Source organism: Nelumbo lutea, chromosome 3 (assembly GCF_056320005.1).
Source record: "Nelumbo lutea isolate HS-2025 chromosome 3, American lotus-T2T, whole genome shotgun sequence".
In the NCBI taxonomy this organism is placed as follows: Eukaryota; Viridiplantae; Streptophyta; class Magnoliopsida; order Proteales; family Nelumbonaceae; genus Nelumbo; species Nelumbo lutea.
The window spans coordinates 86,106,420-86,128,129 of NC_142686.1; the positions used below are offsets into that span (position 1 = coordinate 86,106,420).

At 38.7% G+C, this 21,710-nt stretch overlaps 1 protein-coding gene across 3 annotated transcripts in view; it reads right to left on the reverse strand.

Moving 5' to 3' along the window:
- Positions 1–21,710, reverse strand: part of LOC148866191 (IAP-like protein 1) — a 65,329-nt gene that overhangs the window by 31,320 nt on the left and 12,299 nt on the right. For 2 of the 3 annotated variants that reach the window (XR_016109490.1, XM_088975994.1), the window contains exons 3-6: positions 19,463–19,586; positions 16,223–16,569; positions 14,317–16,099; positions 12,535–12,788 (exon numbers count right to left, since the gene is read on the reverse strand). Coding sequence is in view for 1 of the 3 variants with exons in the window: in XM_088975994.1 (XP_088832120.1) it covers positions 12,535–12,788; positions 14,317–16,099; positions 16,223–16,569; positions 19,463–19,586 (2,508 nt within the window). In the remaining 2 variants the exon portion in view is untranslated. Of the gene's footprint in view, positions 1–5,052; positions 5,137–12,534; positions 12,789–14,316; positions 16,100–16,222; positions 16,570–19,462; positions 19,587–21,710 lie in introns of all 3 variants that reach the window. The other variant, XR_016109491.1, reaches the window with a different exon arrangement.

A 21,710-nucleotide genomic window follows, 5' to 3' on the forward strand; every position in this document is an offset into this window, starting at 1 on the left:
GTCTTGTAAGGGTTTTTGCTCGACTAAAGAGGGAGGAGAACCAAAGGCTTCTAGTTCCAACTCCATATCTTGCCCAACTTCGAGCTTCAATTGGTAAGTTGTTGCTGCTTCTTCTAGCCCAGATTCAATGCTTTTTTTTCGAAAAAATAGGGGCTCCTTCCTTCTTCTTCTTAAACATATTGTAGCATAAATACCGCCTAGGCGCCTGGGCGCCCCATGGTTGCCTAGCCTCGCCTAGTCACCTTGAAAACTATGGTTGTAAGTTTAAGAACAAAGAAAGTTTTGAGTAGATGAACGCAAGAATTGACATATGTAGTCAAAGACAAATCATTACATCCAATAATATCCAAATTTTCTCCATTACCAGTAATAATATATTTATTCAAAAATTTGGGTTTAACAAACTGACTAGTGGGTGCCCCTGTCATATGGTTAGAGGCCCCGAAATCAATCATCCATAAGTGACTAGGAGAGGAATAATAATAGGATGACTCACCCGAAAGACCGATGGCTGAAAATGCAAAGGAAATAGCGGAGGATACTAGTTGTTGCATTCTTTCTTCTGTAAGAGCTCCAAAATTTTCATCCACTCCTATTGAAGTTGTACCCCTTAAATTTGCACCTTCAGTTGTTGTTTGGAGAGCCTTATGACTCTTCTTAGTACTTGAACCATTCCCCTTTGCTGGCAAGGTAGGACACTCCAGAATAATATGCCCATGTTGCTTGCAATAGGTACAAAAATTTTTCTTCCAACAGTGTGAGATAACATGTCCATATTCCTTGCATTCATAACACTGTACACCTTCAGTTGTTGTTTGGAGAGCCTTACGACTCTTCTTAGAACTTGAACCATTCCCCTTTGCTGGCAAGGTAGGACACTCCAGAATAATATGCCCATGTTGCTTGCAATAGGTACAAAAATTTTTCTTCCAACAGTGTGAGATAGCATGTCCATATTCCTTGCATTCATAACACTGTACTCGGGACAAGTCCTAGGGCTTCGATTTGTTTATCAGAAAGGCCGTCTCTGTTCTAGAATCAGATTTTGACCTCAAGGTCGATTAAGTAATGAGTCTACTTTCATTCCTAAGAAGCTCCCCCAAAACTGTGTCAAGTGTGGGAGGAGGGTCACTACTAAGAATGTTGGACCTTACGATCTCATATTCAGGTCTAAGATGCATCAAAAAACGTATGATCTTCCTCCTATTAAAATGTTCTTGTTACGAAATTATAGGCTGTAAATATGTAGTATTAGCCCAATTAGGAATAGCTTGATTATAGGAATTATTCTTTCTTTGATTTTCTTCCTATTTTAGTATCTACAAGGCTGTATGGTTTTCTTCCTTTTTTGTATCTGCAAAGCTGTATTATTTTCTTCCTTTTTAGTATCTACAAGGCTGTATATATATGTAATATTTTCTCAATTGAAAGATATCAATTTCTTCCCATTCTTGTTCTATCACATGGTATCAGAGTTGGAGACACCAATTCCAGTCTAAAACTAATTTCTGGTTTTCTTCCCTCTGCTGCCCAAGTGAGCAGCTTTGAATTCTTTACGTTGCCCAAGTGAGCACCAACTGCGATCTCTAGGTCACCCATTCTGAGTGACATCAGCATCTCACCGCCCCTACCAATGGAAGCGGAATCCCAGATCGACCTACCCACCTTCACCAGTCTTTTTTCCGACGATCGCCTCAGCCTCGGTGTTACACCTGTGGTGTTTGTTTGCCCATCAGGAAAGTATTTCCTCTCTGTTCTTTTTTTTATACAGTTGATATTTCAGTGCTGCCAATTGTGGTTTCTTGTTGTTTGGGTGTTGCATCTGCTGCCGATTCTGTTTGTGTGTTTTATTGGCTTTGCTGGTTGTTAAAAGTTTATTTTCCTGTGTTTATGATGGGCTAATGTTGTTTCAGTGCTGCCAATTGTGGTTTCTTTTATTTCAAACACATGTTCCTAAACAATCTTGGTCTAATGTTGTTTCTACAGCGTGTTTTTTGATTAATTGCATGCCTTCCACTGTTCTAAATGATTAGATCCCTTATAAGATTTTGTTTCCTAATAAATCTGTGTTTCCTATTGAACCTCATATCTTTGGATGTTCTTGTTTTGTTCGTGATGTTCGTCCACAGGTTTCCAAATTGAACCCCAAGTCATTAAAATGTGTCTTCCTGGGATACGTTCATCTCCAAAAAAGGTACAGGTGTTTTTCTCCTCTCTTGAACAGGTATCTTGTGTCAGCTGATGTTACATTCCATGAACATCTTCCTTTCTTTACTGCTCCATCTACACGTGTGTCCACAAGAGGATGATGATCTACTAGTGTATCATATCACCAGTCCAGACACTAGTGTTGTTCCAATACCCCCACAACCACCTTCTCAACCAAAACTACCTATTATTCAAGTCCATTCTCAACAACCTAATCCTCCTGTGACAAGTCCGACACCGGTCTCTTCTTCGTCATCGGATCCAATGCACAGTGATATTGATCTACCTATTGCTCTTCAGAAAGGTAAACGTCAATGTACTTATCCAATTTCCTCTTATGTTACCTATGATCGTTTGTCCTCTACTTCTTATTCGTTTGTTGCCTTTCTTGATTCTGTAGGGATTCCCAAAACTGTTCACCAGGCTTTATCCCATCCTAGGTGGCGTGACGCCATGCTTGAGGAAATGAATGCCTTGACTGAGAATGGTATTTGGGATCTATTCGATTTACCTACTGGTAAAAAAGCGGTTGGATGCAAGTGGGTCTTTGCAGTCAAATCTAATTCTGATGGATTAGTGCCTCGCCTGGTGGCCAAAGGCTATGCACATATGGAGTGGACTAGTCTAATACTTTCTCCCCTATGGCAAAATTGACTTCAGTTCGATTATTTATTTGTCTGGCAACTACATATGATTGGCCACTTTACCAACTTGATATTAAAAATGCTTTCCTGCATGGAATTCTTCAGGAGGAGGTTTATATGGAGCAACCACCTGGGTTTGTTGCTCAGGGGGAGTTTGGGAAAATTTGTCATCTTCGAAAATCGCTATATGGACTAAAACAAAGTCCTCGAGCTTGGTTTGGAAAATTTAGTCAGGCAATAGAGAGGTTTGGGATGAGGAAGTGCAAATCTAAAAATATTGCTTTCTATAAGCAGTCCACATTTGGCATCATTCTACTTGTTGTATATGTAGACGATATTGTTATCACTGGGAGTGACACGAAGGGAATCTCATCCTTGAAATCCTTCTTGTAGAGCCAGTTTAATACTAAAGATTTGGGGCACCTAAAATACTTCTTCGGGATTGAGGTGGCAAGGAGTAAAAGAGGCATTTTCCTGTCTCAGAGGAAGTATGTTTTGGACCTGTTAACAGAAACTGGGAAACTGGGAGTCAAACCATGAAATACTCTAATGCTTCCTAACCAGCAATTCACAAAAGATGGAGATGTTTTTGACGATCCTAAACAATATAGAAGATTAGTTTGAAAGTTGAACTCTCATAGCGACTCGTCCTGACATTGCTTACTCGGTTAGCATTGTAAGTCAATGTATGTCCTCTCCTACAGTGCATCATTGGACAGCCTTAGAACAAATCTTGTTTTACTTGAAAGGAGCTCCTGGACGGGGGATATTGTACCGGAATCATGGTCACAGTAATATTGAGTGTTTTTCTGATGCGGACTGGGCAAGTTCCAAGATTGATCGAAAGTCCACTACTGGCAATTGTGTTTTTGTTGGTGGTAATCTAGTTTCGTGGAAGAGTAAGAAGCAAAATGTGGTGTCGCGATCTAGTGCAGAATCTGAGTGTAGAGCAATGGCACAAGCTTCATGTGAGGTTATGTGGATTTCTCAACTCTTAACCGAGGTCGGTCTTAAAGTCATAGTTCCAACAAAGTTATGGTGCGATAATCAAGCTGCGATTCATATTGCTTCGAATCCAGTTTTTCATGAACGAACTAAACATATTGAGATAGACTGCCATTTCGTTCGTGAGAAAATTCAACAAAACTTGATCTCTACAGCATATGTGAAGACTAGAGAACAGTTAGGAGATATCTTTATTTGTAACAAGCTGGGCATGATTGACATCTATGCTCCATCTTGAGGGGGAGTGTTACGAAATTATAGGCTATAAATATGTAGTATTAGCCCAATTAGGAATAGCTTGATTATAGGAATTATTCTTTCTTTGATTTTCTTCCTATTTTAGTATCTACAAGGCTGTATGATTTTCTTCCTTTTTTGTATCTACAAGGCTGTATGATTTTCTTCCTTTTTAGTATCTACAAGGCTGTATATATATGTACTATTTTCTCAATTGAAAGATATCAATTTCTTCCAATTCTTGTTCTATCACAATTCTTTTAGATTTTTTATGCAACAAGCAGAAGTGGTTTCATCCATGTGAACTAATTCATATTTTGCCCACAAATTCACAAAGCCAACATAGTACTCCTATATTTTCTTCTCACCCTGACTGCAAGAAAAAATGTCTCAATCTGATACTGACGAGAGATGTTGGTACACCTTTTCCATGTAAGTGAACATCTCACTAGCAATTCGATAACTTCTCATTAGAATAGCAATCTCAGTTTCAACGGAGCCAAGAAGCCAAGACACTACTTTGGCATTGTTGATCTTCCACTGTTTCAGCCCCTTGGAATCAGATTCATCAGGTTGTTTTGTTGAACCATCCACAAATCCCCATAGGCCATTTACTTCAACATAGAACTGGAGATGGAATTTCCAGAAGGCATAGTTTGTCTCATTGAACTTTATTGGTAGAATATCCCTTTTCTCCATGGCCATTTCAGCAATGAATAAACAAAAACCTAAGAAAGTAGAGCAGTCAAAGGTCCAAAAGAAGCCAAAACTTGATGGAATATGTGCGTCCAATCACACACAAGGGGGAAGCAAAACCCAATAAAAAACAGCCACACAGTTATTGAACTGATAACAGTTTAAAAAAGGTAAGTTTCCTGTACTGTCGAACAAGGAGGGCAAAACACCCTTCAAATGTAATCTGAACCAGAACTAAATTATAGATCAATATAAATCTTACCTGGGCGGCTTTAGATCTGAAGTTTCACAGTGTTTGAAGTAGCCAATTGAGAGAAAGAGAAGAAACCCTATTACTAATGGCGATCTTCCAGAAAAAAAAAACAACAGATTTCAATCAAAAACAGGTTAAAAAAACCACTCTATCCCTAAGAGATCTAAAGTTGATATAGATGGATCGATCTCACAGGCCTAAACAGATTTCAATCAAGAACAAATTAAAAAAAACTTGCTCTGATACCATGTCAACTCAGTTCAAATCAGAAAAGAAGAACAAGGAAATGAAAGGGTGTGTTCACCGTAGTCACACGCCCAAAAATGATTAACTTATATAAGAAAGAGTACAAGGTTGTGGAAAGGATAAATCTGCCCTTCTCTTACAAGAAAGAATAAAACAAAGAAATAGTGTACATAAGTCACAACATAATAGAGTGGTCCCAAGAGCTAAAAAAGGAAAGATGTAAGACACATAAATCAGTCTCTACATTTTATAGGTATCTTTGTGTGACTGTGATCATAAGAGGGAGAGGAACTTCTTCTGTTTATGATTTTTTTTGAGTAACATAACAAATCTTATAAATGAAAATAAGCAGTAATACAATAGACACATAAATCAGTCTCTACACCTTGTTTTGCAACACATCTGTTGGCCCATTTGCAGACCTGTAAAGCCGACATACTGCAACCACTCTATCCCTTCTGAGTTCTTTTATCTCTCATAAGTGAAATGTTTTCCTTTTTTGATCAACAAAGAATAATTAATTTAACTAATCAGTGAAAAGCCGAAGCCAATTTACAATACAACCAACATTTCAACAAAGCCAAAGAACTACTATTGTGCCCAAAACAGGTGCTGCCTATGGACCCCCCCTGCTTAGCTAATGAATCAGCCATTCCATTTGCAGTCCTTCTGATCCAAGTGAATGAATCATTGAGTTCCCTTGCCAGATATTCTGTCTATCTCAGTGTGTGTCTATATATCCAGGGACCATTACACCTCGTAGTAGTCCAAGAGATAACCAGTTTTGGATCCCCTTCTAACTCCAGATTTTGAAAGGTTGCTTGCTTAGTGAATTTTAGACCTTGTAACAGCACTAGCACCTCAGCCTTTATGGAATCTCCTACCCCTAGAGGCCCCGAGTACCTTGCCAATACTTTCTGTGAACACTCTCTAAATACACCCCCTATGTCTGCCAGTTCCGGGTTTCCTAAAGAGCTCCCATCGAAGTTCAGCTTTATTTTATTGCCATCTGGGGGCCTCCAGTCCGTCACTTTTTCTTTCCCTTTACTGAGTGTGCAACTTCATTCCATGCTCTAGTAATGTCAGTCACTGAAAAGCTTTGAAAGAGTTCTAGTGTTTTTAGCCAACTTCCAACCGTTATCTTTATAGAACCACAATTTCTTCTTTTGACTTTTGCTTTTCATTGAAGATCCTTGCATTTTTTTCCTCCCAAACAGTCCACACCACTGCTGCCCTAACTGCTTTCCACATTACCCTTCCTATTTTTGTCAGTTGCCTTAGGAAGTTTGAGTTGAAGAGACTCACTATATCCTGAGGAGTAGTCCACCTGCAACCTAAGAGAGCAAAATGAAACCCAGACAAAGAGCACAATAGGACAATAAAGCAGTAAATGTGGTACAGATTCACCATTTTCCAAGCAAAAAATACACACATGAGGAGAGAAGCATTTATTTGGAATCCTCTTTTGAGGCATGTCTCAGGTATTCACCTTTCCAAGGAAAACCTCCCAACACAATGCTTGGAACTTGGGTGGAATGGGCTTACTCCAAATCTCTTTCACCGGGAAGTTCAACCCCCCCCCCCCAATATGTTAAACAAGAGAATTGGAAAAAGAAGCAAAGGTAAAAGATACCATCAGATGTGGTAGACCATACCCTAGTGTCCTCTACAGTTTGAACCAAAAGGCTAGATGAAAGTTTGTTTACCAGCTGAATAAGGGTCTCACAGTCATTATCCCTCAAACAGTCAAACCCCTCCTGAACCCAAAATCCCAGCATAAACCAAATGAAGAAAAGGTTATGAAGCGCGAGATGGAATGAAATTTATAGTCAGACACTTAGGTCAGGATACAGAGGACTGAGGGGTTTCAGCCAACCAAAGGTCTTCCCAAAAAAGTACCTTAGAAGTTAGAACCACAACCCACATCAAATCTAGTAGATTGATAAAGGTTTGATATACCTCTTGTATTGCTTTCCACGGAGAGCTTGAAGTAGATTGGTAGGTTAGATAAGGTTGCCCTGATTAGGGTTATTCTCCCTCCCAAGGAAAGGAAGTTTCTTTACCATTGAGCCTATCTCTTCGTAAACCTCTCCACCACCGGCTTCCAAAACACTTGTGATCTTGGGTTCCCTCCCAAAGGAAGACCTAAGTACTCCAAAGGCCACTGTTTAATCTCACCCCAGGCTTTCAGCCAACAGACTTAAAGCGCCTTCTTCCAAACTAATACCTGCTATGAAGCTTTTTCCCCAATTCACCTTCAACCTAGAAATAAATTCAAAGTAAAGGATGAGCTCTCTCAAGTTTTTTATATCCTCCAGACTCCCTCCCTCGCAAAATAAAAAAATGCCATCCGCAAATTGCAAGTGATTGTCACCTCAAGCCTTCCTACCCTCCAACCTCTAAATAGGTTGACCTGATCAGCCTCTACAATCATCTGACACAGGAATTCAGCAACTACAGTGAACATGAATGGAGATAAAGGGTCCCCTTGTCTCAAGCCTATTTTAGAAAGAGAGAAGTCCCTAGCCACTCCATTAATCAAAATTGAATAATGCACTGAGCTCAAGCAAATGGAGATAAAGGATCCCCTTGTCTCAAGCCTCTTTTAGCAAGAGAGAAGTCCCTAGCCACTCCATTAATCAAAATTGAATAATGCACTGAGCTCAAGCAACCTTTTATCCACATCCTCCACCATGCACTCAAGCCTATTTTCTTTAACAGCTCAAGGAGAAATGACCAATCAACTAAATCATATGTCTTCTCTAAGTCCAATTTAGACACCAGCCCCTTACCTTTTCTTTTCCTCTTTTCTGCTACACACTCATTTGCCACTAATATATGATCAATTATTTGTCTCCCTTCAACAAAGGCACCTTGAGACTATGAGACCACATGTAGTAACACTTTCTTCAATCTCCTGGCAAGAACTTTTGCAATGATCTTATAGAGGCTCCCTACTAGGCTTATTGGTCTAAAATCCTTTGAAGCTTTTGCCTCTTTTTTCTTAGGGATTAAAGCAATGAAAGTTGAATTAATTCCTCGAGAAATTTCCCCCTCATGGAAGAACTCATTCAAAACATCCAATAGATCTTATTTAATAAGGTGCAAACAATCCTGATAGAAAGACATAGAAAATCCATCTAGACCTAGGGCTTTTGCTCTATCATCAAAAAAACAGCCTCTCTAATTTCTTCTAGGGTGAAGATATTCACCAAGGCTGCAAACAAAGGTTCCACACTCTATCCCACTGAAGGTTTGGGAACACAAAGCTCCTCTCTTCAAGGCTCGAAAAAATGTCTTTGAAATAATCCACAAAAATCTTCACAATTTCATGCTCCCTAGTTGCCTCACCAGTCATTTCACACACAGTACAATAATGAGGAGATAAACACCAATTAGGAGATAAACACCAACATATCACAAGTTTTAATACCCCCATAAATACTTCACAAACAAAAGAACTAATCATAGGGGGAATAAGAGCACTCTATACTTCCTTTAAGGGGTACAAAATCAAGCTAGGATGAGGCAAAGTCAAGGATTTGAAGAAATAAGAACAAGAAAACCTCCTAGAAGAACTTGGGGGCCAAATACTGTTGTCATCAAAACGGGGATGAAGAACCACCCCATCCAAAATTTGCAACAAATTAGATAAGGGAGTCAATCCGGAATCCCTCAAATTCCTTCTCAACCCCAAATTACAAATAAGGACTATGAGACCATTAGTAGAATAAGAACCAAAAAGAAAACCAAAGACTGGTCTCCCTTTCAAAGTTGAGATAACAAAGATGGCAAGTAATCTATCTTTCAAAGGAATGTCTCCAACCCAAAGGTCTTCCCAAAATCCAATCTTACTGCTTAAGGAAAGAACAACCTTGATTGTCAACACCCAATTTTTAATCGATCGCTTCACCCTACCTCTTTATACCCTCCTTTCAAACCCAAAAACTTGGAATCACAACTAGATCAAATTGAGACTTTACAAAGCTGAAAATCCCTCTTTTGACACAATCCACAAGACAAATGAAAACCCCGACATCAAAATCGACGTCCAATCAAATATGGCCTACAGACTAAGGAAACTGTAAATTAGTTGCATCCACCATTCATCACGCCAACTTCCTTTCTAATGGCCTTGATCCAACACATCGATCACCTCATGATCACTAGGATGCAATCAACTAGCAAATCCCACCATAAACCTCAAAACTTTAGCTCCTCACCTTAATCCATACCTATCCACTAAATTTTAGCTCAAAATTCCTTCGTTTGACTCACCATCAAGCCTAGATCTTATTTCAACAAATCCCATCAATTAGAGCTATCATTCATCATCCTAGCTTCATTCGACCAATCAAAACTCACCACTATGTTGGAAAACCCAAAAAACCCCAGCACGTCAAATTTCACGACCAAACTCCTTTTGACTGTTAAAAAAGTGAGATCCCATTTCAAACCATATCGTTAACTGATAAACCATTAATCCAAACTAAATATGCCAATCTACACCCTTGATCAAAGATCCATCACTTCCATCCGATTCAGGATGTTCAAAAGTGCTTACCCATCAAATTTCATCCCAAAATTCCCCCGTTTGACCCTTCATCCAACAAAGATTTTATTCCAGCAAATCTCATTGATCTGATCTTGTCAGCCATAGATCTCCATTACCTCAACCCTATTAGACTACCAGACCTCACCAATGGTGAGTCACCACTGTGTTCAAAGACACAAAAAAATACCAACACATCAAATTTCACGACCTGATTCACCCGTTTAACCATTAAACTAGGAAGACGTTATTTTGACATGCCAGATCAAATTACCATCTCATCTGTCCAAACCTAAAACCTTAAAAGGGTGATAGCTGATGTCAAACTCATTCTTGACCTGTTCAAACACCTAGACCAATGAAATTGAGCCTAATAGACCGAAAAAGCCCAAAAACTTAAAGATACCCCCACTTAGAACTAAGAAAAGGCAAAACCACTTATAAAAGTTCGTCAAATTTACATTTTTGCAACTGATAGCCCCAAATACGAGATTACCATGACAAGCACGCCCTAAGCTCCCATTGGACGCACAAACCCCGTGAAAATCACCCCCAAATCGAAGACAATCTTTCACCAAATAGGAAAGTTTGACTGAGCACCATTGTCTTTGAAAACTCCTTGCCTACTCTCTTGTAAAAACCTTCTTGAAGCCCAAGCCTTATGATTGGACGAATTTCAAACCTATCTCCCTCACTTTTCTCTATAAATAGAGGACCAACTCGAGCTTGAACTAGGAGGAAGGGGGTGAAAAGAGCATTTCCCCAACCTCTGTAATACCTCTATTTTACTTGACATCCCAAAGTCCTTGAAGATTAAGCATCAAATCTGCTTCACCTATTTCCTTGACTGAAGATTTAAAACCTGAAACATTTACCCCAACTCAACAACTCATCAAAGCTTCATTTGAACATTTTCTAGATACTAGAAAACTCTTCTCAAGGTTGCACACAACAGGCAAGTCTCTCATTCCACCGTTTTTCTAAGTTTGAATTCGTAGTCTCTGCTTTTGTTTAGTTTTGGGTTGCTTGGAGTCCCGAAACCATGAGAAACTTGCATTCCCGGTTTCCTCCAAATTGAGAAAAAGAGGTAGAGAGACGAGGGTCTTAGGAAATCAGTACCTAAGACCCAATAACATCACCTCAAATCAATTCTGGGTGAAACTGGGAGCATTTTCGCCTGATTTCAGAAGCTCTGAGAAACCCTTTTTCATTATTGTTTTTCATAAGAAAGAGAGCCTAAACAACTCTTGTATTGGGATGCTACATCAAGCTTGGAGAGAGGGGTGCCTAACACCTTCCCTCTCCCAATCCTTGAGATCCAAAACGATGGCCCATTTCCTCTAAAAAATGGGTGGCGACTCCATTTCTTCGAGCCGGCCATTAACTCCCACAAGCTCACACTGATTAAGTTTAAAAACAAGGGAACACCCTGAATTGTTTTCCAAGGAAGCAAACATAGCTTTGTTAAACACTCCGGCATCCCACCCATTGTCAATTAGCCCATCAATACTAACTACCACCTTATGGCAAAGCCTATTTATTTCCCTTAGTAACCTCTAGAGCCATTTCCCAAGAAGAACCATGTTCTTTTCCTTCAAATTCCCTAACCCCAAGCCCCCCAACTTCCTTTCTTTTGTAGACCTTTCTCCATCTAACTAGTAGAGAACAAGTTGTATGGATAAGAAGCACATACTTTAATGGTTGATGTGAAATGTGAACCATTGGGACACAATTAGTAAACATTAAAAAATGATGAAAGAGCTAAAATATGCATGTGCATATCTTATTTCTTAGAAAATAAATATAATTTGTGCTCATATTAATAAATATATGAATTTTAATAATCAATTTTTAACATTTATTGGCATACATCTACTAAGAAGAGAAAATTTGAAGTTAAGATTCAAAATACATGTAAGACAAGTAATTGGAGCATGGAATAGTGGTGGATTTGTTGTCTTCTAACCTAAAAACCAAGGTTGAAATTTTCTTACTGGTAGTTTTTATACCCAAAAATTTACAAGTTAATTAGGGAAATCTAATGATGTTGAGAAAAATAATTAGAAAATTTGAATCTGAATGGTTGCCTTCAAACATAGGAATTAATGTTAATTTGAACAATTGTCTTAAATATAGGAGTTAATTAGGACTTAGTGCTTGAATATAGGATGAATTAGGAATTAATGTTAATTTGAACAATTGTCTTAAATATATGCAAATTTGAGCTTTAAAATCTGTCTTGAGCATAGGAGTTAATGAAAGAGAGATAATAACTATAGGGATTATATATAGAAACCAATGGAAGAGAATGTGGAGAGACTACTAACAAAAATCATGATGTATCGGCCAATATGCTCACAGTATTAATCCATGTCAGACGATATGAACCCAATACCGACTAATACCATGAGAATATCAACCTATACTGATACAGATAGAATAAATTTGACTTCTGGTCATTCAACTTGTACCACATATCATAACTTGAAAAACCGATACATATCTCACTCAAAACCTTGTTCCGAATACATGCAAACGCTTAAGAGAGCATGAAGTAGGGAAAAAGATAATGCAGAAATTAAAAAAAATAAAGAAACTCAACTTCTAACAATTGAAAAAGGAAAAGAATTTTAGGAGAAATACAGACTCATTCTTTAATAAAAGAAATAGACTTCGAGAGTAATCCAACAAACCTTGTAAAGGGATGCTGCAGACTCAGATTGCACATTTTGGATCGGAACATTCCCTAGTGATTGAAAAGAGTCCAATGCATCCAACGTCAGCTGCCATCCACAAAGAGCTATAGCACCAGGATCAGAACTGGAACCACCACTACTACACCCAGCAGCAGCAACATTTCCATTCACCCAAGGACAGAAATGATTGTGATGTTTGATAGGATCAAATTCCATTGCCTCTTCATAGTTGCTTTCCCCATTTGGTGGTCCTGAACAGTTGAATACAGAGTACATAATGAGTCACCAAGAAAAAAAAATACATAGAAAGGAAGAATTCAGGGTAATTACTAATGAATAAAGGGAACAAGTGCTTAAGAAAAGTATATTTGAAATTTGAATGTACAAAGTTGGTAACAAGAATACCTATAAAAAAAGGTTGGTAACATGAATGAGAAAGAGAATAAGAGGAGATTTTGCTCTCCCAAAAAAAAAATACAATTAAATCCCCTTGAACCTCATGTGATTGGATCCGGGAAATCCAATCACAAAATCTACAATTCTCAATACCAAAATAAACAGAGAGGGGAGAGAAAGCAATACAATCAATCCAGCCTCAGTTCCAGATTTCACTGGTTTTGGGCAAGGTTTAGGTTCACCCAATGGAGATCAACTTCATTTTCAGGTAGCCATTGGTTACTAGTAGCATGGCAGAAGAGTTAGATTTGGTGTCTACTGTTCAGGTAGTCTGAGGTATTCAGACAGAAAATAGAGATGAAAATGGTGATGTCACCATGGTCTTCTCTCACCCAATTGGTCATGACCTCATAGAACTCTACTGGAGCAGGAATATCAGTGTTAGCACAAGGTTGAAGGAGAGGCGTGGATTGGGCTTGGACAGATTTTTGGTGCAAAGGGAATCTCAAAACTCAAGCTGTTATTTAACTCCTTCACAAATTGTTATTTACTGGTCTATCTAAATAGGAAGGCCACTGGTTACTTAGACATGCCAACAAAGGGAAGCAAAACCCTTGGCATGTAATTACTTGGTCAGGTGGATACCAGTAACAAATAATGCCTCGGTGGATAGTCTACCAAGGGAGACACTCAAAGGAAACCTCTTAGGGTCATGGGTGGTGGGATAGGGTACATGTTAGGTTAATGGACAGAAGTAGTGGGCCAGTTGTTCAGTCTCTTGATTCCGGCTGTTCACTTCCCACTTTCCCTAGAAGAGGGAAAAGGACAATACTTACAAACAAGAATTTATAAAATTCAGGACCTTGAGGCTGATCCAATATGGGGCACAAAAGGATACATTTCTTGTTGGACCTCTTTCTAACTTCTTGCACTATCACCAGCTTACAGCATATCGTCTAAATTAGTAAAGGGCATATGTTTTTAAGTGGTAATTCCTTGCCTCAAAATGCATTTACAGCTTCATTTGGGATGGGTAAACAAAGCTTACAAATAAATAATGGCAAAAGAAAGTTGGTGAATGACATGGATATCACACTGATTTCGAAAGAATGTTTCAAATGATTCTACAGATCCCTAAGAAGTAACATAATTACCTTCAAGCATTATAATTTATATTATATTTTCATTTTAACCTTTTAGGTTCTTTAATATAATAACCATATGGATCATCCACGTCGATTATATTGAATAGAGCACCTACTGAAGAAGATGAATAATGCAAAACTGTCTACCGTAGGTATCCTTAACCTATTAGAAAATCATATATATATATATATATATATATATATATATATATATTGAAGCAAACATTATTTAACTTACCACTTCCATTGGCAGCAACGCAATCTGACTGAAGGAAAGCACAATCATCTGCAAGTGATGCCTTTCCAGCCTGGGTCACTTCATCCTTGGATACATCATAACCAGAATACATGACAGCATTACAGGAAAGAGAAGGATGGACACTGCTCTCATGGGCTAATATGTGACTTTGACTTATTTTCTCACCACTTTCGACAGATTCCGCCTTGACTGACCCATCAATTTTTGAGCCACTATCTGCCCTTCCTACAGATCGAGAAATCATATCTTGACTATCACCATGAGGATCTTCCCTATCCATTTCCTCTGGAACAAACTCATCCATCAGACCAGGATCTGGAGCAGATTCACCTGTTTGACCCTGATTTTCAGTGACTTCAGCTATAGGTTCAACATCACCAACAACACTATCTGCCCTATGAACAGACACATCAGTCCCATGGATTTCCGCTTCATGACTAGCACCCATACCAACACTTCCACCACTAATCCCAAAGCTAAATCCATCTCTAGCATGGGCAGTCACAGTTTCTGCATTCAGTATTTCCTCGCCATCATTGGTGCTACTGAGACCCATTTCTCCAGCAACTCTCCCAGCAGCTGGTTGGAAACAAGTGCTCTGCTGCGCTTGATTACTATAGTTCAATTCTGATGTTTCATTCATGTCAGGATTCTTATATATAGCCGGTGATGGAAAATGGACATCATCAACATCTCCAGGATGATTTTCAACACTCTCCATAGAATCTTCATCTGCACTGTGACAGATTGTGTCCATTGCTATAACAGAGGATGCGCGTGCTGAATCTCTGGTGGATGCAAAACCAATAACCTGTTCATTTTCCCGTCGAAATGGATCAATTCTATTACCATCTGTTTCCATTTCAAAACCCAAGGAATGGCTAGGACCAGCACCAGATAAATCCCTCCTATATGATGAATGATATGTGTCAAAGGCATCTGAGTCACGAGCACGCTTTGAAGGCCCAGCTGAATATTCTCTTCCATCATTTACTTCATCACCATCACGATCAATGACAGTTCCTTCTACACTATCAGCCTGTTGCATCCTTAAATGAGGCCTGTCAACTGTACTACCACCTTCTTCCAAGCTTCGCTTTCTTGTACTGGGGCCCCGTGATTCATATGAAGCTGCACGATCACCAACTTCACTGCCTGCAGGTTGTCCAATCATTAGATCCCTTCCCATGTCTGCATCTTGAAACTGCTCAGATATCAATGCCATGCCCAACTGAGATGATGGTAACCCACCACCCATTGTAAGATTTAAATCTACACCTGCATTTGAGAGTGATTTTCCTTCATCTGTTGTTGCTGCATCATCACGGCCTTCAATCTGTTCTTTCTCTGCACCATCAGCAGCAACCCAGCCACTGATTCCACTGGCTGCACTAACTCCACGTGTCAATGCCATTTTTTTGCTCGTTTCAGGGATACCCAGGCTGTTTGGAGCAAAACGAGCAGGGCGAGACACAGAAACAAAGTCCCAGATTCTAACAGTGGCACCACATAAGCTACAATCTAACAAAGGTGACCTAGATTCACATTTGTTTTCCTGAACCAATAATCTTTTCTTTCCAGCTTTGGCTGAAGCAGAGAATGCTTTCTTGCTAGGCCCAGGATCCTTAGAAGGATGAAATCGATCTTGGGTAGGGCCAAAAGAACAGCCATTTCTAGCAGATTGAGCAGAATGTTCTTCACAGTCTTGAACATTTGGAAGCCATCGTGGCTCCCATCCACACAAGCTTATTAGCTTCTGGGCCTGCCAAAGAAAGGGAAAAGACATGAATAGCACAACTAGAAGGTCACATGGACACACCTGAACAGTACAACAATAATTATTTAGCATGTTATTAGCATAAACAAAATTTACCAATTATCTTACATGAGAATATACACATAATGTCTCTTCTCGGGAAGATTCTGGTCCTGCGATGCTCTCTGATTTAAAATTTAAATCCCCAGATGTAAAGGCTTGTGACTGGGATAATAAGCGGTCAAGTTGTGGCCCACGAGAAATCCGCATCTGTTCAATTGCAGAAGCAGCTACAACAGGAAGAGATAGAAATTGCAGAAGTCCATCACAACGATCTTTGTAACCACCAATTAGCGCTGATGGGGGAGTAGGAGGGAACTGCACCAAGCTTTCAGCACAGCTATTTCCTCTCCAAGGACAAGTTACTTTGTGCCCAGTATCAAGCTGCTTGGCAAACGCCTCACCAGCAGTATCAACTTCAACCAAGATAAATGAGAACCGACCAATGTTAGCATTAAGCAAGCTGATGCAGGTAGTATCAAAATTACTGCTCCAAGCAAGGAGAAAATGAAATGAAATGTTAATGTGCCTGGAAATGAGTAGAAAATCTATTGAACTACTAATAGGAATTAGATATAGAATTCTATTTTGAATTCTTTGTTTTGGATTTCATTTTCAGCTTATTTGATTTGAATTACTTTTGTTTTTAGAGAGTACGAGGTGACGTGAAAGCAAGAGAGGGTCTTATTTGTACAAGAAAAGAACATTATATGTCTATACCATATCAAAAAAAAAAACAATCTAAGCAATAAATAGGATTCTATGGATGAATCTTGAAATGAGACATCCACAACAAACAAACGAAACAAGGTTAGGTGGTTCAATCAAAATCCATTCTTCTTTCAACTTAGAAAAACAGTTCTGGACAAACTGACAATTATAATATAATTCAAATCGACTAATCTGGTATACTTTCCACATTCAAAGGAGTGCATCCATGTTTCTATTTCACAAACATGATATTTTCTGGGCATTTCAAATAATAAAGTGTTATACCCATTTTGGCATTTCTAATTTCCAAAGTTTAGACCCCAACTAGAAACCAAGTATTACAGAAACGAGACTATCCTGGACTCTAAAAAACTATGTACAATTAGCCTCAGCTTAGCACCTTCAAAAGTATGATTCCACTACATCTCTGATCCATTCATTCCACTCAATGCCAATCTGCCAAAGAATTTGCTTAACCTTGGACTCCAATGAATGGAATGTCCACACTAGCAGCCAAGGATCAAACCTCTCTACGATGACATAATAGGAGCCATGCCCCTCCCCAAAAAAAATAAGTCTCGTTCATCCAATTACTACTCGGGAATCTACTTTCACCATCCAATGACCAAGAATACATAAAGCATAACCCATAAAGAAGTGAAAGCAATTGAGATCCAATAACAATCAGCACCAACAGGTCCAGAACAAATATAACTGCTTCACGGATATTTCTGAAATACAGCATACACCAAAAGACCAACCATGCTGACTTATAGACAGATTGCCAATATCAAATGATAAAAGCTCAATTCTCACAATGTCCCCTAACCTTGCCACTCCAAATTTTGCAAGATCCACCCTACTTAAATTTTCAAAAAGGTTTACCTTTAATTTTAACCTCACTTCCCTATTAAAATATTTCTTGACTACTATCAGGAAAAAGAAAAGGTCAACCTGATGAATCATATCTACAAAACTCTGGAGGATATGCTCTCAATTCTGTATTTCCCTGTTACAGTTTTCTTTGTTTTTTTTTTTAAACCATCTCTGTTACAGTTTGATGACTTTATCCAAACCCCATATTGAATGATTGAATATTTCTTCAGTTGCAGATTATGTTTCACTTAGGCCCATTCATTTTTCAGTAAATAGAGGCCAACACCTCAATGGGAAAGTTGACCAACGGTAAATTAATTTTCCCATGGGTTATCTCCCAGGTGGGTATGTAACTTTCCCACCTGAAGGCGGGGACAAATTGCCAAAACATTATCAGACAAAATTGCCCCTTCTAATAATCAAATTAATGGGTAAAGATGGTCAATTGCACAGCTTACCTAGGTTAATGTTATGATCAAAAGAACAGGGGCTAGTGCACTTATGCAGGTAAATGATTTACCATAAACGAATGGGACCTAAGTAAAAAGTTACAGCATAACATGTATAACGATCACTGCTTGCAGGTGCTTTTTTGGAAAGGAAATTAAGTATTCTGTAGACAAGATTTTGTACAGCCCCAATGCAACATGCAATTGCAAAAACACTTATCCAAAACAAGATCATGAAAGATCTGAGAAAAATGTTACTAAAACCCCATATGAAAATTAGTTTACTTCATTAAAGAGGGGAGATCTTGGATTCTATGTTGAACTCCTCATTCCATAATATTTCAGCACAAGGTTCAAAATATCAATACAGGCTTATATGCCAGTTGGGGCGTATCAATGTGTATCGAGGCTCGCATTGATTTTTTTTTTTTTACAAACTGGTTCTGAGGGGTCAGTTTAAAGCCCCATCTACCCCTTGAACCAGGTCAGACCCCGAAACACCCACTGTAGGGGTGTATCGGGAGGCCACTGATACATATTCAAATATTAAACCTTGTTTCAGCATATGACAGCAAATATTTTTGCAGTGCCGCAAAGAGACCATGGGGAGAGATATTCCATACTAGGAATCTCCTTTGCCAACTTAGGATCTGTTAGAATTCTTGCTTAACATTCCTTGTCAACTTTGGTGTTTTCAACCCATCATTTTCTTATGAATTTATATTAGAGCCTTAAAAGAACACCAACATGTCCGGTCTAGACAGTAGGAACATTACAGAACAGCATAAAGCTAGCATACATACAAAAGCATCAAAAAACTAAAAAATTATGAAAAATACCCAGGTCCTGGCGTTCTCCATAAACACCCTCATCTGGAAACACCTGCTCTGACCAAGCTATCGGCAAAAGAATTAGCCTACCTCAGAATCTACATGACCTTGTGAACAAGCTATTCCAGTTTCCAACCACTCAATCGAACCATTTTTAAACTAGCCACATTGCTGGTCAATTTCATTGGTTTAATATCTTCATTTTCATTTTAGCAATACTATTCTTCAATCAACAGGTAAAAACCATGGTTCAGTAATATATGATGTCCATATAATATTTTTCAAGTGTTGATGACAAACAGCATTCTCTAGAAAAGCCTATCTCAACATATATCATTTAGCAGACTATGCAGTAAATACTATTGAGAAGAAAGATATCATAGATTAAGTCTAAAGGAAAAGGCATAACTACCACTAGCACACTTAAAGAGAACAGAAATCACCTTCAGTGGGTGTCCAAGATGCTAATAAAACAAAACTCAGGTTTGCACCACAAGACTCGCATACAATCTTATCTACGTCAACATTTACCCAACCTCTGCGGGCACAAGCCAATGAACTGGCATCCTGTAGACAACTAAAACAAAGTAAAATATATATATATACAAAGAATTAAGAAAGGACATAACCAATTAAGTACAGATAAAACTAAACATGCAGAAAAGCTTTTGGCTCATGTTCCTAAACTAAATACTAAATTGCTTTCAGTTAGTAATTTGACAAAAGCGTTAAACTGCAGTGTGACCATTTTTTTGATAGATAACAGAAACTTTTATTAATAGATGTTAAGAGAAAAAAAAAACAAGAGGGGTAAAAGCTCTTAACCCTCCCAATAAGTACATTTCAGTTTACAATATTGACTAGAAAAAGTTGACTCTTCCCACCCCTTGTTTGGCCAATGAATCTGCCAAGGAGTTGGCACTCCTCTTAGCCCATTGAAACTTGACTTCCATGTTTTGAGTGAACTGTCCTAACTTTCTTTTTCTCATTCAGAAATTTCCACAAACTAAAATTGTCCTTCTGCAGCCAATTTATAGCCAGCTTAGAATCACCTTCCACCATCAGTTTTCTAATATTCAACTCTTGGACTCTTTTTACCCCTTCCAGAACAGCCAATATTTCAGCTCTAAGAGAATCCCCCCATCCAATAGAACCAGAATACATGACAATAATTCGGCCTTCTTCATCCCTGACCCTATACCTGACGGGCCTGGATTTCCCCCTATACCTGACGACCTTCTTATTGTATCTTTTCAGAACACGAAATCTCAAAAGATGATTGGGAGTGACCATGAAGCAAATGGAATATACATGCATGCCAGGCCAGGATCAAGTATCACCTCTGAGAGCAGCTTTTGATTCAAATGTCTCGGAGTCAATCAATCATATTATGTTATGTCATTATCATTTGGGTCATATTTCTTTTTCTTCATTGAGTCTTTTGTTTCTAGCTTTGTTCAAGGAAACTAAGTGTCAAGTTTGCATTGTGAGTCATGCGAGTTGTCAAAGCATTGCAGTTCTTATTACGCAAATAATAAAATATCTACAATTCCTTTTCATATTGTTCACTTTGGTGTGGGGGGCATACCATTTACCTAGCATGGGTGGTTATAAAAATTGTTATCTACTTATTCATGGCTTTACCTTATGTGTTCCCGTGTTGAAGTACCCAAACTTGTAAAGCAGTTTCATGAATTTGTGCTTACCCATTTTGATACCCACATCAAGATATCAAATAATGCTAAGGAATATTTTGAGAAGGATTTTGTTTCATACTCTGAGAGGTTTGGGGTTATACATCAGAGCTCCCCATTGTAGAATTATTTTTATGAATGAAAGAAATTTTATTGGACTAGAAGAAATATCACAAGGTTACAAAGTACATCCAGAAGAGGCGCAAGATGCAGCCCAATCTGGAAACAAGATAATAACTGAGCCCAAGATATATCAGATCCATGCACCCAACGTTTTGCAAAAAAATTAGCCATCCCATTAGCTGAACACCTTTCCCATTGGACTGAGATTATCGTATCTCTGACCAGCCACTTAAATCTTTTCATATACTCTTTATATTTCCAAATTACCATTTCAGGTTCCTTCAACCAACCTATTACCAGTTTAGAGTCACCTTCCACTACCAACCTGTCATAATTTAATTCTCTAAGCAATCTGTCTTCCATGTAAGACAGCTCGGAACTCCGCAAAGGCTGAATCCCCTACACCAACTGGACCTGAAAAAACAGCAACAATATGACCTTTAGAGTTTCTAAAAGCTCCCCCTATACCAACCGGACCTAGGTTCCCTAGAGGGCCTAGACTGCTTCCATCGAAGTTCCGTTTGATGAAGCCTTCGTCTGGTGGTTTCCAAACCACAACAGGTTTGACTCTCTTAGAGGAGCTTCTAGCTACCGCTTCCAAATTCCTCCACAAATCATCAAAAGAGAACTCAGAAAATAAACTTAGAGACTTGGCCCACTTTATAGCTATATATAAAATGCATTCCATCACTGCTTCCTTATTTCTTTCTTTATCATTGAACACTCTACCATTCCTTTCCTCCCACACCATCCAAATCAATGCAGCCCATAGACATCTCCACAAAATCTTACCTCTTCTCTTTGGCCAACTGAAAATCGTCGGGTCAAAGAGATCTCCGATCTGAATAGGTAAACTCCACCTGTGACCAACAAG